Source organism: Rhinolophus sinicus, chromosome 17, assembly GCF_057876585.1.
Source record: "Rhinolophus sinicus isolate RSI-liver-muscle chromosome 17, RSI-T2T, whole genome shotgun sequence".
Classification (NCBI taxonomy): Eukaryota; Metazoa; Chordata; class Mammalia; order Chiroptera; family Rhinolophidae; genus Rhinolophus; species Rhinolophus sinicus.
In genome coordinates, this window is record NC_142517.1 from 48135274 (window position 1) to 48153911 (window position 18638).

Sequence of the window (18638 nt, forward strand, 5' to 3'; positions counted from 1 at the left end):
AAGTGCTTTATATGAATAAACACAGTTAATCCTTACAGTAGCCTTATAAAGTAGGAACTACAGATCAACAAACCCTTGGAGCCAAATAAATGTGTTTTGGAATTTGGAATTTTTCAGATTTTAAAAAAGTAACTGTTGTGCCTGTGCTGTATATTATGAACAGCCCAAGTGGGGGATGAGGCAGCACCTTATATCAAACCCATGAATGTTTCTGCACTGAAATCTATGAACGTTCACACTAGATAGCAAAAATGAAACTGAATAGTTTCATTAGTTTCAGGTCAAGTTTTGCCACCAAAGAACGTCATTTGGTTTTCAAAGCTCTTTAGGTTTTAGAACTGAGGTTTTATAGCATTATCCCCATTTTTATATATTCAAATAAGTGAGATGAAATAAATGAGAAAAGGAAGAACAGGAGACGATGTCATAGCCCGTGAGCTGTCTGCCAAGCTTCTACAGCTAGTGAAGTGGCCGAGCTGCAGTTTGAACCTGGGCAGGCTGACTCTAGATACTGGACTCTTACCCCACGCCCTCCAAGATGAGGCTGAGAACCAGACAGGTTCTCTAGGAGTCCCATGTGGAGACATCAATACCACTTCAAGTCTTTATTAATTAACACTGTAGGAGAATTCAAACAGAAAGAGCAAGGCCCTCATCCGGGTCCCAATGACAAACTTTCTTTTAAATTTCCTTTTCCTTTTCCTCCCTCCCTCAGTTTTTCCCACTCCTCACTCCTTCCCTCCCCACTCCCTTCGTAAGTCATAACACCCAAATTCACTATTCGTACCTTTTCCATTCCTTGCTGGAGTGTATATTCCCCCAAATCTAACCGGGGCAATTCAGCTTTCCTCGGTATTCTCAATGGATTTAATCTTTTGCCGCTGATACTTCTTTTCAGATACTTGTAGACCTTTCAGTCCTCTGCCCTGTCCTGAGACAGTCATCTCCCCTGGAAATTCATCCTTGACATTGTTGAGTAGCTCATTCACCCAGTGTTTGATGAGTTCTGAAATTATTTTAGATCAAGTTGCATTATTTTGTTTTTTTCCACACATATTCATGGTACACATTTCTTTGCTTATTTTCTTCAGATTTTTTCCAAACAAGTAGCGTTAAGTTTTATTTGAATAGAAACTATCCAACTTACCATTTTTGACACGTGATTTAAGATGCTCTATATCTCTTTTCAGTAAGAAAAGGCACGATATAATTACAGTGATTTTATTTTCTCCAAAAGCAAAATCTGAACATGTGATCTTAACACATAACTGATAATCATACAGAACCTTTGAAAGCAGAGCTTTCCCAGAAAATTGACAGGTAGAGCTGCTGCCTATAGCCATCTATAACAGAATCGTATGATAAGCACACTTTGCGTTAATGACTTTTCTCTTATGTGGCAAGCCTCTGAAAGGTTTTGAAAAGTAATTTATGACCTCTTTAAAAAAAGATCTAAACTGGTCCTGCCTGGGCCGTCTTGCATCTGATGTCCCTATTTCTGCCTAACGGCTCCTCATCTTGTCTGTTCATTTGCAGTGGTGCCCTGTGGTTCTCGCATACATTTTTGTCCACTTTCGTTTTCTTTAAACTTTTATAAGCAGTATTTTCCCATGTTTTCTACATTTTTCAGGTTCCCTATTAACCTGACATTAAAGTTTATTACCTCATTGCTATCTTTTCCTCCCTCTCCTCTTCATTCAGACCTGCTCTAGAATGTGAGGTCACAGCCTTCGTTTCAAGCCTATTTTTTTCCTTCTCTCCAATTTCTGATCCTCCCTTTGACAACCTCTCTTATTTATGCATTTACTGGCACTGGTTCTGCGACATAGCAGGGGGAAATAATAGTATAGTACAGAGACTTTGGAATCTGGCAACCCTGGATTTTAATCTGACTCCCTTACTTTCTATCTGGGTATAAGGTGCTGGCCTATACGCCACTTGGGCTGTTCATAACCTTGTACAAGTGGCTTAGCCTTACAAGTTTAAATTTCTTTATTTGTGAAACAGAGATAATAACTCAGATTAAATTATTTTTAAAATACGGATTTTTGAAAATCATTGGTAAGTGTACAGACACTGGAAAACTAAATGTGACACACTAGAAAGCATCTATTTATCATGCAGGCCGAGACCTAGAGAGTCCTAGGTAGGAGGCGATAAATTAGAGATTTTCTAGTTCAATCCCCTCATTTTTTAGATGAGAAAAATGAAGTGGAGAAAAGTAAAAGATAACTATGGGATTGTCATACTTCAAGAGAGCCTGGGATCAGAACTTGGGCCTGTCCAAGTGGCTGCCACGGGCGAGTTGTTGTCCCTGGGACTCTTCCCAGGTGACTTGCAGGAGTCCCAGGACCCTCCCTCTCTCCTGCTCCAGGCACCATAGCCAACCTAGGCTCAGCCGTTGCCCCAGCCTGAAGTTTGGATGCTTGGGTTGCCTCCTGTACTCCTGGCTCCTTAGCCCTGGCCAACGGTCTCTGTATGTGATTGCCATCCATCTGAGCTGCAAAACAATGACCCTTACTTCCCCCTTCCAGTCCCTAATTCTGTCCTTGCCAGGCTACAGCTATTTTCCCAAACCTGATCCCCCAGGGTGCCAGATGAATGGGGCCACCAGAGGACCATGCAGTGTGATCCCCCTTGGAATAAGCTAAGGCGAAAGGTATTGGGGTCTGTGACTTGCAAAACTACAGCTCCTGTTGCCGCTGTTTAACTTTGGATTCAAGCATTGTCTAAGCCTGTGGATTTCATTGGTGGAAACCTAGGGGCCCACTGATCCAGGCAACCAGACTTTTTAACTATAGAGTAATGAAAAGAGCAAGGAAAGAACAGTGGCATCAGATTGACTCTAGATTCTACCAGTTTCCACTGGGTGGACACTAAACAAGATATTTTGACCCCCCCTGCACCTCAATTTCCTAATCTATAAAATGGGAGTAATAGTGTTGAACTCTCAAAGCAGTTGTGAGGATATGACTACTGTAAGTAAAGTGCCAAATACAATATAGGGCACATGGCACAAACCTAATAAATGCTAGTCATGGTTAGGCCATTCTGAGCCTGGCCTTTACTGGAAACTTAGGGGATACAGTCAGAAAGAAAAGGCTGGGCCCTGCCTCCAGCCTCCTGGATCCCACCTGCTTCCAATTGCTGTGTTTCTGCCAACTCCCATCTCCATCAAACTGCACCCAAGACGGAGGCCCACACCTCAGCAACACGATGTGAACAGCAAGCAACTTCTCTGATTTTTGAAAATCATTGGTAAGTGTACAGACACTATGAGGTTCCCAACCTCATACTCTCATGAGGTTCCCAACCACCTTCCTTCCATCTGCCCAAAGTACCTGTGTCTCTCTCCCCATCTACAGTGAACTGACAGGCTAGGTATGTAACTAACATTTATTGACCTCACACTACTACATGCCACACACTGGGGGGTGGGGGGTGCGGACAAAGAAGAACCAGATATGCTTCCTGCTCTCCATGAGGTCACAGAGCAGGAGGGGAGATGCACATGTAAAGAGATGTTTCCAGCTGAAGGGTCACAACAGAGTTTAGAGGGGTGTGTGTGTGTGTGTGTGTGTGTGTGTGTGTGTGTGTGTGACAGAGAGAGAGAGAGAGGCTTCTCAGAAGACTAGATGCGTGAGTTGAGCTGAATCATTAAGAATTTAGTGGGATCAAGAGATCAATGGTTGAAGATACATTTTAGATTGTGAGACTATAGAGGAGAAACACCACATATTGAGTGTTGGGGTGCTATTTTCCGTGTATAGTCCAAGGCGCATGTGCATTAGAATCAGCTGTGGATCTAGTTATAAACACAGAGTCCTGAGCACTATAGCCTACAATTCTGATTTGGGGTTAAGATTCAGATTTAGGGCCAGAGGGGTGAGGGTAAGACACGTGAGGTAATTCTTATACATATTAAAGATAAGAACAATTCGTTTAGAACGTAAAACCCAAGGCAAAGATGATGGAAAGGTAGGTGGGAGTTAAGTCACAGGGTGCCTTTTGTATCATGCTAAGGAGCTAGATTCATCCTGTAGGCCAGTGGGTCTCTAAGTGTGGTCCCAGGATGTACAGCCACAGCATTACCCAAAAACCTGTTGGAAATACAAATTCTCAGGCACAGCAATCTTAACATAACTGCTAGAGACAATGGGAGCCATTGAAAGATTTCAAGTATAAGAAGCATATGGGCACACTGTTTTTCAAACAAATTACACAGGCTGCACAGGTAGCCCTCAGCCAGAACAAGTGTGTGCCCCAGATGATGATAATATCCATCTGGTACCTCCATGGTGCTTAAAAGATGGCTAGAAGGTGACACTTGCCCTCATCTCAGAGGAGAGCAAGCTCTCATGTGTACTCACAGACCCTGCTAGCTGGCCTGCGTGCTGACCCCTGCCTCTAGGCCTCAGACACTGTAGCTCACCTGGGCTCCTAAATCCAGTGTCTGTGCCTCTGACCTTGGTATCCTGAAGCCTCAGTGTATCTATTTCCCAACCTCCCTTCTCCTGGTTCCCTAGAGTACAGCCATGGAGACACCAGATACCAATATTATGGAGCCTGAAAAGGATTCTAAAGTGGCTGTTCACTGTACATCCTGGAAGTTCAGTGGAGATAAGCCAGAAATTGCCCTGCCAGTCAGAACAAGGAATAAGAGAAAGTACATAGGTAGTGACCATCTTATAATGGTTTGGGATTAAAAAAAAAAAGTGTTAAATCCCTAGGAATCCAAGCTGCCAGTGGTTCTCACCTGTGGTCAGTTTTACTCCCAAGTGGACCTTTGGCAATGTCTGCAGACATTTTAATGGTTACAGCTGGGGTGGGGGAATTGTACTGGCATCTGGTGGGCCAGAGATGCTGCTAAACCTTCTATAATGCATAGGACATCCCTCCAAACAAAGAATTATCCAGCCCAAAATGTCAGTAGTACTGAGGTTGAGAACCTGGGCAATCCCAGTCTCACAGGAGTCCTTAACTGGCCTCAGATTTGCCCGAGTAGGCAGTTAAAACCCAAATTCAAAGTCTCTGTCATTAGCGGTCCAAGAATCCTAGAGATATGTGAACCCAAAATAGAGGCTCCAAAGATGCCCAGAGAAAGCAGGCAGTGTGGAGTATGTCCCTGACCCTCCCACAATGACCCCCGAATCCGCTAAGTTTTGTGAGCCATCTCCTAGTACTGAGTCACCATGAAAGCCCACAGCTTGGCTGAGGAGAGACAAGTACCTAGAGCTAAAATGGGAGTCTTAGACACTCCCCAGGATGTTCCAGAGAATGTAGGGTAAAGCCATTCCTAATGACCTTAGAAAATGATAGCCCACCTATTAAAGCTCTGTCTAAATATGGCTAAGCTCCCCTTCCTGAAAGCCTATTGAAGGAGGAAAGGAAGAGGCAGGCATACCCAGGAGGGATCTCCAAAGAACATTTGTAGCAACGAACTCTGTCTTGGGATGAACTCTGAGAGCTGGCCTCCTCAACAAGCATTTTAGGTGCTTAGTTACTTGTCTGAGATGGAGAGCTGCCCAATGTGGAAAGTACACCATATACCCAAAGAATTCTGACAGAGACCCAATGTTTGTGCTGAAAAACTGTGAGTCTTACATGGTATGTTATAAGCCATAAGCATTGAAAAACCTGCAACCCTGGTTATTTCAAGTACTACAATTTTTATTGCTTTATTTGAAAATAGTCTCTAACTCATCATTTTAGGTGTTTTCTTAAAGATGATCAATTGATTATGGGTGTTTTTTTGGTTTTTTTTTGATTAATGACAAAATTTACATTTTCCTCAAATGTTCAAAAATATGGTCAGGAAATACAAGGTTTACTTGCCATCCCCCTATTTCCTTGGCTTCATTGCTTTTTCCCACATACTCCTATCTAATACCTGTGTTGTGGGATTGCTGAGAGGATTCCATACAATAAAGTAGGTAAGAAAGACATCACAATGCCTAGCATCTTAGCTACCATTACCACCAGCAGCAGCAATAGTACCTGAGCTTTCCAGATCCCAGCGTTGCACCTCTGACTCCCCAGATAGGAAGCAAGCCCTTGCCTGACTGCTTTATTTCTCCTGCCTCTATCGTCTCCATCTCCTGGCAGCTAAATCTATTTCTGAGTCCAACCAATAGACTTAGGTCCTGTTTTTCAGCCAACGTTGATAAAACAAGATATACATCAACTGTCTTAGCCACTTTCATCAGGGCCTGCAGTTCACCCTCCTTTCCTGGATCTAAGGTCTGGTAGTTTAGCCTACCTGCAGAGCTCAAGCACCCTTTGAAAGTCCTTCACGCTTAGCCAGTTCAGGAGTCCAGAGCCCCACGGGTGTGTCCACGTGGAGACAGACACAGCAGTACTTTGGTCCTTCTTGACATGATGGCCCAATCCTTTGGCCAAGTTCCCAAAGAAAGGAAGAAATGATATATAGAGCTGGTGGGGTTAAAACACTGCAGCTATGGCAAACCTCAAATGGAGGACATTGCAGCCCTCTCTCCTACTTTCCTACTCTGGGGCCCTAAGCCATTTCGGCCTTCCTTAGTACGTTCTATTCAGCGTTGTCCATTCTGAACAAAGTTTCTTTTGTATTCTAAAAGAAACTTTACCCTTCTGCAAGAAAAAAATTTCCAAGTCTTTCTGGAAATGTAACTGATGTAATATAACAATGCTCCAATTCACTCATTTGGTCCGATTGTGTTTTTTATAGTGATGTGACATAAGATATAATATTGACACATACCATTAATATTGATGTTAGCCAAGATTACTAGTTTGTGATACTGTGTAACACTATTGACAACACAAAAACATGAAAAACAGCTCTGCTATCTGCTAATTCTATGACTTCTACTATTATGCAATTCAGGCATAGAGTGAAAAATGTATGGGGAACATTGGTTTAGGGGAGGGTGAATCAGGGAGGCAGAGATATTGGAAAGAGAAAATCTAGGGGCTGTTGGAAAAATATAAACAATAGACAATAAAGACATGAGTCAAGATTTATAATTGGTATTTGCAGTTATCCCTAATGAATACATAACCAAATCCCTAAATAATGTCACCTTTCCAAATCTGCAGATTCCCTGGCCTCAGAAGAACATAATTCTTACTTGCCCAGCCCACACTCTCTCATTAAGGCAAGTTATTGTGTTATTGATTTCAGCACAGAGCTGCCAAACAGATGCTTCTGCCCTAGTCTTGGCCTAGCTTCCTCCCTGCCTGGAGCCCGGAAGGCATACCTGGACAGGGTCAAAGCAGGACACTCTGCTGTGCCATCTCTGGCCACAGCTTTTCACCAGGGAGTGGTCACCTCACCTGTCATGAGCAGTATTCAAAACCAGGTGCCAAGTTGTGGTCCAAGCTCCTTTAAGCTCAAGGGTTTAGGGGCTCCTGGTGAGTCCCCAGAGAAGAATCCAGAAGAGAAGGATGGAAGGGGGGTGGCTTGCTGGGGGAAGACTCCTCCTCTGCCTCACTGTCAACCTTCTGCTTCAAGGTAAGATGGGCAAGAATAGGGAAGACCAGAGTGTGGTTCTGAATGACATCTAGAAACTTCCCTGTAGCACTTGGAGGACATTCAGAATTAACATGTTAAATATTTCTTCCATAATGTCTGAGTCTTGATTTCCTTTTGGTGACAGATAGAAAGGTATTCCACTGATGAGGACACACAGCCTGCCTCTATTCCTGCCTGCAGAGGGATCTACGACACTGCCCCATTTCACCACCTCTCTAAATTCTACCTTGTCACTAACCTCCAATGCCCCTTCCTTCCCTTCCTATCTCTTTTTCCTTTGATATGATATCTGTGAGAAGAGTAGCCACTAATTTTAAACATGACATGAAGGAGTAAGTAAAATACTGAGGGGAGGGTGGGATCAATCTTAGATAGAAGGAAGTGGATACTTTGCTTTCATGAGGGAATATTTGTTCCCTGTCAGGGCACATCCCTTAACTATTATGGAAAGAGTTGGTGATGGAGAGGAGCAGGCAGAGGGAACTATTACACCAAGATAGAAATAGGGCAAAGATCCTACTCAGGTGGTTCCCTGGCCATAGCCCAGAGACAACACAGCACTGGCATGGCATATGCTCAATGGTATCACCTAATGATCCCAAGGCTGGAAATAAATGCCAAGATATCTGAAGTCACTAAATTTGAGATGGGCAAAATAAATGCCAAGCACCAAGGTAAGCATCCATTCAGAATACCTATTACAAATTTTCTTTATCTGCCTAGTAAATGCAATCTTTTGCTTCTCTTATTTTTTTGATAAATCCGTTCTTACAGAAGTCCATGAGGATGGAATGAAGAAAAGAAATACATTACAGCAAATTTCTAAGTGACCTGGAATACAAGTTTTAGGACAGAGCTCAATGGTGTTATTAGGTGGACTCAAGAGGCTTGTGATGGGTACACTAAAAGACTGCTTGAAGTGGCTGTCATTGCCCCAGGGCCAAATTTGCATATAGATTTGGGCAGGTTTTGCATGAGGATGAAACAATGGGAATGAGGATAGAGTAATGACTCAGCTCACCGCACGGACTTCCACCATTTGCCTACCAGCCGGCCCATCCTCTCCGGTTCTGGCAGGAAGGGCTCTGGTTTCACGGAGTCTTGGCCCAGGAAGGAGGGCTCACCTGCTCTTCCCAGTATATCCTCTGTTTTCTATCTCTGCAGAGAGGCTCCAGTCCTGGCAATAGAGACCCTCTCTCACAGAGTCTCTGCTCTCTACAGGAAGAGGCGACACTTTCACCATCAATTGCTCAGGCTTTGACCAGCATGGGGTGAACCCTGCTGCCTTCCAAGCATTGTTTGACAGAAAGGCCTTCCGTCCAGTCATCAATTACAGCATCCCCACTCAGGTCAACGTCTCCTTCACCCTGTCTGCCATCCTGGAAGTGGTGAGACCTGGTCCTCATTTTCCATAGCTTCTGATAGGGAACAAGGGTCCTCTGCCCTGTCAACCCAGCATTATACTGGTCCAGTGGTGAACAATAGGTACTCTGAATACATTTCATATAAATAGAGGGCTTTCCTATAGGGCAGGGAGACATAAAGAATGTCCTTTTTCAGGAAAGATTTACCTTGAGTCCTGTCCTTTCTGGAATACTCCAGAAAGAAGTGGTCTGTGTCCTGAATTATGCCTAGATACAAAATAAGACCAGTAAGGAAAAGACAGTCCAGCATCTAGAACTGTCTGGCCCAATAAATTAGTAAATATTGATAAGAGTATGAGATGGGAGCGGGCCAAGTCTTTTTGCACTAACAATCCTGGCTGGTACTTTCTTTACCAGGATGCACAGCTCCAGCTTCTGACATCATTCCTGTGGATTAATATGGTAAGGCAGATTCACCTATCCCCTTCCTGCTTCCCTCTGTAAGTTTTTGTTGAAGGTATTACTTGTAATACTTGTAATTACCTGTAATGCTTAAAGGTATTACAGCCCAAACCGCTACCTAATGTATAAATCTTTCTGAGACCAAATAACACCACCTAGAACTGGACTGACCTTGGGGACACAAATCTCCCTGAGCAGCTTAGGAAGGTAGAAATGGTGACCCAAGAAAATGGACAAGTGTTTGCTGGCCAAAATGGCGGTGTGTTCCTGGGTGTAAGTGGTATTAGGCTATATTTAAGGTCTGCCTGGGGGAAAAAAGGCCGTTAAGGGGTACTTTGCTAATGACACATGGTTAGATAAAGAGGGGGATATAGGCTGTGGTCACTGGGGACGTGAGTGGCATTAGAGGATCAGAATTTAAAGAATGGGCAAGGCAGCAGAGGCTGACCGGACAAGCTACACCATCCCTCGCCTTTGTTTCCCACTGCTCTGCGTGCAGATGTGGGACAATCCTTTCATCAGTTGGAACCCAGAAGAGTGTGTCAACATCAATAAACTCACTATATCAGCTGAAAACCTGTGGATCCCAGACATCATCATCGTTGAATCGTATGTATCTGAGCTGGGGAAAACCTGCATGAAGGCCCTCTGCAAAGAACAGCCTAGAGTCAGTGCAGGGCATAGGGACACCAAAAGATTCAGACAGGGGCGCAGTCTCAACTAATTGACTCCCACAAAACACTAGGAGGAGTAGAAGAGACAAGATAGAATGACATTAGAGAAAGAGCCCAAAGGAGAGCACAGTTGGGGAAGACCTGGGAAGAACGGGAGACAAAAGATAATTAAAGCACCCACAGCACTCACCTCTCCTCTCTCGAGCAGCATGACTGTGGATAAGACGCCTCCAGGTCTCACTGCATATGTCAGCAGTGAAGGTCGAATACAGTACGATAAGCCAGGGCGGGTGACCAGCATCTGTAACCTGGACATCTTCTACTTCCCTTTTGACCAACAGAATTGCACCTTCACCTTCAGTTCCTTCCTCCACACAGGTGAGCCAGACACATTGTGGCAGCTATTTAAGATTTAGGGGAAGATAGTTAAGTGGTGTAGATATTATTAGGGAAGATTTTAAATAAGTGTTTCTCAACACTGGGTACCCACTAAATCCTTTTTAAAATAACAATACCTACCTATACATCACCCCAGAGATTCCAATTGAATTGTTCCAGGTGGGGCCCAGGTATTATTAGTTTTTATATCTCCCCAGGTGTTGCTAATGTGCAGACAGGGTTAAGAACTACTGCTTTAATTCCTCAATAAAGTTTAAGAAAAAAAAAGACAACTGCTTTGGGTGGCCCTTTGCACCAAATGAGGCTCCCCTGACCCCGAGCTGCTGCAAACCCTTTAACTTCAAGAGTTAACACACTTAAACCAGTAAATTAATGTAACTAAATGCCACCAGGTGTCGTGGCAGATTTGGATAAATCAATCATTATAATGGGCATGCCTGTAATTATGAAAATGTTGAGCTATTCAAGGTTGATTCCACTAAAACATCATACACCTGGAGAATTAAGAAGGAAAATAGGAATGACTCCAAAATCATCCAAAATTTTTGGAGTCACTCCTATTTTCCTTCTTAATTCTCCAGTTGTTCACATTTGAATCATATCCAAAATTCCCATAACAACTTTGACTTACCCTTGTTTTCAACAAAAAGTCAGTGCTGCAGCCCACCCACATATGAACTGGGGGTCCTGTCACCCACTTCTGAAAAGCTGGATGCCCTGAGAGGAAAATTTGTTGAAGAAGCTCAGTGGGGAGGAATTGAATTGTGTGGGCAGCAGGCGTGGGAGCACTTGCTGAGCTACCCCGGCCTGTCATGCAGTGGACAGCGTGACCCTCGGCATGGACAAGGAAGTGTGGGAGATAACAGACACGTCTCGTGACGTCATTCAGACTCAGGGAGAATGGGAACTGCTGGGCATCAACATGGCCACCCCAAAGATGTCAGTGGGCAGCCATATATACGACCAGATCATCTTCTACGTAAGTCCAGGGGTCGCTCTTTGACTTCTCATCCTAATTGCTCTGTAATTTTCCTCTTGGTCTAAGGCTCTTTGGGACATAAAAAGAAACTCTAGGAGGTGAAGCACCCGCTCCCCATTCCACCTTCTACCCTAATGGCCCAACTGAAGGATCCCCAGGACCTCTGCATGCAGAGAGGAGCAGCTGAGCTGTTTCAAGAATGCCCCAGCCACCTATCCGATGGAGCAAAGGGTCCTATTTGCCCTTAAACACCTATAGTTGTATTCCCAGCAGGTTGGACACAAATTAGAAAACAAATTGGAGGCACTTCTGTAGAAGGGCATAATCATCCCATAGCCAGCCTAACATCGCATCAGCAAGGATTAGACAGTCAAATATACAGTTGAGCCTTTGGCATCAGTTTTGTGCCACATTCTCCACACTCTCTCCTCCCCACCAGGTGGCCATCAGGCGCAGGCCCAGACTCTACGTCATAAACCTTCTGGTGCCCAGTAGCTTTCTGGTTGCCATTGATGCCCTCAGCTTCTACTTGCCTGCAGAAAATGAGAATCGTGCTCCATTCAAGATAACACTTCTGCTGGGCTACAACGTCTTCCTGCTCATGATGAATGACTTGCTACCTGCCAGCGGCACCCCCCTCATCAGTATGGCCTTTTCCACTTTCTGGGGAAGCAAAGGCAGCAGAGGACTGGGATGGGGGTGTCAGGAGAACCAGTGGCCTCTTACTTAAAGAGGGTAGGGTTTCTGAGGAAAGACTGGATGTGGGAAAAGAAGCTTAAGTAAAGTGTGAAGATGAATCTGCCCTGGTTTATTTATCATTTGCTTTGCCCTCAGGTGTCTACTTTGCCCTGTGCCTGTCGCTGATGGTGTTCAGCCTGCTGGAAACCATTTTCATCAGCTACTTGCTGCACCTGGCCACCACCCAGCCCCCACCCATGCCCCGATGGCTCCAGTCGCTGCTTCTACATTGCACCAGAGCAATGAAATGCTGCCCCACTGTGCCCCAGAAGGGAACCAAGGGCCTGGACCTCACCCCTGCCCACCTGCCTGGTAACAAAGTCAGCTCCGCCCACACTTCCTCTTCTAACATCTCCACTTCTCTGCTCCTGCCTCCTTGCCTGCCCCCTCCACCCCATCCCGGGTGACCTTTGCAGTCCATGGCTGGGTCTCTGTCTCTCCTTAGGTCTGAAGGAGCCCGTGGAGCTGGTAGGGAAGGTGCCAGATCCCCGAGAGGCAGAGTTACGTGGGTGCCCTGGGTCAACAATGGCCCGGCAGGAAGACGAGGCCCAGAAGCAGCACTTGGTGGGCCTGTGGGTGCAGTTCAGCCACATGATGGACACCCTGCTCTTCCGTCTCTACCTGCTGTTCATGGCCACGTTCCTCATCACGGTCATCGTCCTCTGGAACACATAGGGAGTCATGCACACCCACCTCTCCCTTCCAACCACAGCCAGACCCAGGCCCCTTTTCTAATCTTAGCCACTTATCCCCAGTGACTATCATGTCCCCTTCTGTGTTCCCAAACCTTCAACACAGCCCTACCAAGCAAGTCCAGCATAGCCCTAGACAGTTTCCTGACTTCTCATATGCCATGGTCCTCATTCTTGTACACTTTCAGTGTCCCTTAGCCACACCTAACTTCTGACTCACTTATCAGTGGAGGCCCCAGTCAGTGGAGTCTCTCCATGATTGATTGGCCCAATAAATGACTTTCCAGGAAGCACTGGCCCCTCAGTACATTTATAATAGATCCACAAACAGGTGGAGTTTCTCCTTTTGCAGAAGTTTTGATAATTCATCCTAAACAGATGTAATCTGGTTTGATTTTAAGTCTTTCAGACACTTTCAGAGTTTTAAAAAAATAAAGAGGTTAAGACATTGCTCCTTGAAATAAATATTGTGTCATTTTTTTATTCTGACAGGTTCCTTTGATTTCACAAAATCAAACAGAGAGGGCCTTCTGAATATACATGCTTGGAGGAGGGCCAGGAAGACAGTTAAAGACCTCTATTAAAGGGTTCAAGTAAATAAATTGTCATACAGCCACACGATGGAATGCTTTGTATCCATTTAAAGTAAGAAGGTAGATCTATGTTAATAAATATGGAAACAGGTCCATGCCACATAAAAATGGAAAAAACAAGTTACAAAACAGCATGTATATATAATTTCTTTTAAAAAAAAAAAAAAAAAAAAAAAGACCGCTAGATAGAAACTCAGAGAAAAAGATATGGATGTCTAGACACGAAAACGTGAGCAAATTCTGTCCTGGATAATGCAATTATGAGTGATTGCTATTTGATTTGATATCTTTGTTTTAATTGTTTTCAATGAGCATATGTTATTTTTACTATCAAAAACACCCTTTCTAAAAAGAAAAGAAAAGAGTTCCCTCTTAATAGTCCTTTATACCCTTCATTAGCAGGTATCATCCTAGGGAAGATTCTAACAGCTTGCTGGAAGCCATGCCCTGAGAAGAGACAGAAATTGATAGGGGAAGTGAAAGAATACCAAAGAAACATATCTGAATTATATTTCAATTAGGTAAATACATTTCAGCGATTTATTTACATTTCAGCCTCCCCTAAGAGTGTGCTTTCTTAAAGGTCAGGTAAAATGTCATCCATTTTCATAGCTCAGTGTATGGTACCATGCCTGACACATCATAGATGCTTAACACATACTTGTTGAATGGTTAATGTATGAATAAATACCAACCAGCCAAGAATCACTATTTTACTAGTGTCGCATCCAGCGCAACACGGGCAGTGAGAGAACAAGAAGGGGCGGCGAAGGGTTAAGAAAGAAACAGAAATCAAGGAAGTTTTGAAACAGGGGCCAAGGGTCTCACAGCCTCAAAGGACTGAGAGTCCCCAATCGGGCCACCTTGTGGCTTTTATTGATGCACATACAAGGAAGTAGCATTGTTTTTTCTAGGGTCTGTGAGTCTCATACATTATACCAGAAAACTGGTTCAAACCAATCACCCTTGCCTGTCGAAAGTCCCATGATGTATAAACAATTATTGTTTGTACCTCCCCAGGGGACAAAACTTTTATGTTGAAAACTTACTGAGATGGAGAACTGATGTTATCACATCTAGAATCACTTCCCAAGCAGGTTGTGGAGAGGAATGCAGCCACAGAGGCAGAAGCTCTCCTTAGACAGGGGAAGGTGGGGGTCTATGCCCACCTCTATCAACCCAGGGAGTTCTCCTGGTGGTCCCCATGCAACTGTGCCTGTCTTAGGTTGTTCCTTTCTTGAGGAATCTTATCCATCATTGGCTAGCCAGCCATCCTTTGGGGCCAAACAAGGAGATGGCATAAAGATGAAGCAATGTCCCTGAAAGGAATAGTCTCACAGACTCTTCTTTCTTTTTAGGGGTAGGTACGAGGGGACAGACAGGCATGCTGCTGTGTGACAACATACTAGTTCTAGGCGCAATCCCTTTATCCTATCCTGGTGTGCTTTATTTTATTTTTCCATATCTAATGTGGAAAATTAGCAACCCATCTTTATATGTCAACTATCTTTAAGTCCTTAGAGAAGTTACTTACACCCTGGTGAAGGCATTTCTGTTGCAGATTACCTTATGTTTCCTTCTTTCCATTACTTGGAACGTATTTCTCACTCAGAAACTCGTCCTTGACTTTTGCCCATAACTTAAACTGAAGAGTGTTTGCCACATCTCTGAGGGATTTCAAATTTCTTAAGATCACCTTTGCATCATTTCTTTTTCCTTTCCCATCTCACATTTGCATTTCTCTAGATGTTATCTTGCAATTTTTTCCACCTCATGTATATGTAACTTCAGGTTTTCTGTGCCAAGATCATTATAATTGACAATGCCCTTTGCAAAAGAACAACCTGTTCGTGTGTTAGGATTGAGGTGAGCCTTGTGGTCTAAAATATAACCTGATAATAAAAGAAAACATTTAAAAATAGAACTAGCCTAGACATGTCAGCAGAAATGTTAGGGGTATTTCACAACATAGGGGGAGATGCTTCCGATTTCTGATGCCCTTCTCCCACTAAAAATTATATGTATATTATATATATATAATATATATACACATATATATGTATATATACATATATAATTATATAAATATATATACAAAACTTTATATATCTAAAACTTTATATATAAAACTTTATATATATAAAACTTTATATATATAAAACTTTATATATATAAAACTTTATATATATAACTTTATATATACGTATATAAATATATACATAAATATAAATATATACATATATATAAATATATATATGTTAGCCCTTTTGATAATAACTTTGTTTCCTCTTCCTCCATTTTCTATTGTAAACCTTTGCTAAGCATGTGCATTGGAAATTTATGAAGTCTTCATGAAAAACAAATCACTAGCCCTGGATATATTCTCCTGAAATGCTTGATTATGTTTCTGACTTCTGGGATTGTCATTTCTACTAACTTCCCACTCCCTCCTTTCATTAGCAGTATTCACGGGTATCCTCACCACCTTCTCACACCTCAGTGTTTATTTTCTTATTCTTTTAACAATTTTGAGAAAATTTTCTCCCTACTTATTCTTTTGGCACCCCAGGTATCTGACCATTTTCGTTGTATGTTTTGTCTCATCACTGTCTGATTCCTTCCACCTTCTGGAAATCCAGACTATCTACAGACAGTACCATATTTCATACTTACCCCTCTCTTCTTTCATCTCTCTGCCTCTCTCTGAAAACTAAACTCATCTGCCTGCTCTTTCAACATCATTTTCTCTCTCATCTATTCCTCTTGTATTTTCCCTTCCACCTTTTTTATACCAACATCTGCTATTATTTCTCCTTTATCTTTTTACTAGTTCTTTTGAAACCCTCCCACCCATATCTATTTAGGACAATTAGTCTACAGCATCATCCTTAATAGTTCAGAGTTGATGCCCCTGACATTAATTATTTCACATATAACGCATAGTTATAGAAATCTACACAAAATAAGTAGCACTTTTCAAATACAGCATAAGGATGTTTCATAACATATGTTTCATAACATGTTTCATAACATATGTTATGGAGGGCATCAGTTTCTACTTCTGACAAAAGCTCAGGTCTCTTGCCTGTTTTCTCATACTTGCTGAGAGAAGAACTGCTTAGATTCCTAGTCTCAGGGATCTTGAGTTCACAAATTACTTTCTTTTCACTCTTCTCTACCTTACACTTGGATTCCAGCTTTCATTTATTATTTGAGCCAGTCCAAGACACTTAGTCGCCCAAAGTCATTTTTTATTTCAATATTCAATAATTCTTAAGTAACATCTTGAATCGTTAACTCAGCCTTTCATTTTATTTTTTTAAAGATTTTTATTGGGGAAGGGGAACAAGACTTTATTGGGGAAGAGTGTGTACTTCCAGGACTTTTTTCCAAGTCAAATTCTTGTCCTTTCAATCTTAGTTGTGGAGGGTGCATTCAGCTTCAAGTTGTTGTCCTTTCAGTCTTAGTTGCAGGGGGCGCAGCTCAGCTCCAGGTCCAGTTGCCGTTACTAGTTGCAGGGGGCACTGCCCACCATCCCTTGCGGGAGTCAAACTGGCAACCTTGTAGTTGAGAGGACGCACTCCAACAGAGCCATCTGGGAGCTCAGTGGCAGCTCAGCTCAAGGTGCCGTGTTCAATCTTTAGTTGCAGGGCGCGCTGCCCACCATCCCTTGCGGGATTCGAGGAATTGAACTGGCAACCTTGTGGTTGAGAGCCCACTGGCCCATGTAGGAATCGACCCGCAGCCTTCGGAGTTAGGAGCACGGAGCTCCTACTGCCTGAGGCCTGAGTCACCGGGCCGGCCCTAACTCAGCCTTTTAACATAGTGAGTGCAACACACATCTGGCATACCAAAACCTTAAACAATGAAAAAAGGTGTTTGTTCCTTCACTTAATTGTTTAAATTAAACTTTTTATTGCAATATAAAATACATACAGAAAAGTGTACAAATCATATGTGTACCACTCAATGAATTATTAAAATTTACCACACGTGTATAACCACCACGCAGGTAAAGAAATAGACCAACCCTTGGAAAAATCCTACATGGGCACCTCTCAATCATTACTCCCATTCATTCTCTCAAAGCATAATTACTAACCTGACTTCTAGATTACTTTAGCCAGTTTTTTAAATTTTATGTAAATGGAATTACAATGTGTATACTTTTATGTCTGGCTCCTTTCCCTCAATATTATGTTTCTGAGATTTATTCATGTTGCGTGAATAGCAATAGTTTATTCATATTCATTGTTGTATAGGTTATCACTTAATTATTTTTAGATTAGTAATTGTAGTCTTATTTATGGAGCTAACTGACTCAAGCTTACATTAGGTTAAAATCATTGCTCACTTAGGTATTACAAGAACATTAGCAGATTGTCTTCAATCATGCATTAAACTAGAGAAATTAATTTTATTTGCTATCTCCCTTTATATTCTCTGTTCAATGCATTTGTGTTTAATATCTTAAACCCTTTATGTAACAAAAAAGGGAATGAATAGGCAAATAAATACAGATATTCAAAGCCAAAAATGTAACACTGAAAACGGCCATTTTTTATTTTTACAATACTAATTACACATTCAGAGATTACCAACTTACAGATGAACTATATTCCAAATGATAATTTATGAAATCATTGGTTTAGAAATTATAATGTACTTTCTATAGGAACATATTTTAAATAGCACTCAACAACCAAGTTTAGATATTTTTATGTTTATTTAACCCACGAGGTAGCTGGAATACTATATATGTGCAATGAAACAATAAGTTAAATATGTTAAGTTTTTAAAATGCTATTTCAAAACTCAAAATGAGACAAGTAAAATCAATAAAGTGAAATAAAAAATTGTGAATTCTACTTGTGTAAAAAATGCATTTGGAATCTTGATAGGGATTACATTGAATCTATAGATGGCTTTGGGTAATATGGACATTTTAACAATATTAATTCTTCCAATCATGAATATGGGATATCTTTCCATTTATTTGTGCCTTCTTCAATATTTTTCATCAAAGTCTTGTAGTTTTCTATGTAGAGATCTCTAACCCCCTTGGTTAAATGTATTCCTAAATATTTTATTGTTTTTGATGCTATTGTAAACGGGATCAGTTTTTTAAATTTCTTTTTCAGATAATTCATTGTTAGTGTATAGAAATGCTACTGATTTTTGTATGTTAATTTTGTATCCTGCATCTTTACTGAATTTGTTGATT

The 18638-nt window shown here is 42.1% G+C and overlaps 1 protein-coding gene across 2 annotated transcripts; it reads left to right on the forward strand.

Annotated features, from left to right (window-relative positions):
• The first annotated feature begins 7335 nt into the window (after positions 1-7335).
• LOC109439862 (5-hydroxytryptamine receptor 3C) lies at positions 7336-13118 on the forward strand. 2 transcript variants are annotated; one of them, XM_088793990.1, is made up of 9 exons: positions 7336-7492; positions 8735-8901; positions 9295-9339; positions 9839-9948; positions 10222-10391; positions 11231-11391; positions 11831-12035; positions 12226-12449; positions 12583-13118. In XM_088793990.1, the coding sequence occupies exons 1-9, from the start codon at positions 7426-7428 to the stop codon at positions 12802-12804; spliced, it is 1371 nt and encodes a 456-aa protein (XP_088650116.1). In that variant the 5' UTR covers positions 7336-7425; the 3' UTR covers positions 12805-13118. The 2 variants fall into 2 exon arrangements, with proteins under 2 accessions (XP_088650116.1, XP_074192804.2); XM_074336703.2 differs by having other exon boundaries at positions 12226-12441; positions 12575-13118.
• Positions 13119-18638: the final 5520 nt, after the last annotated feature.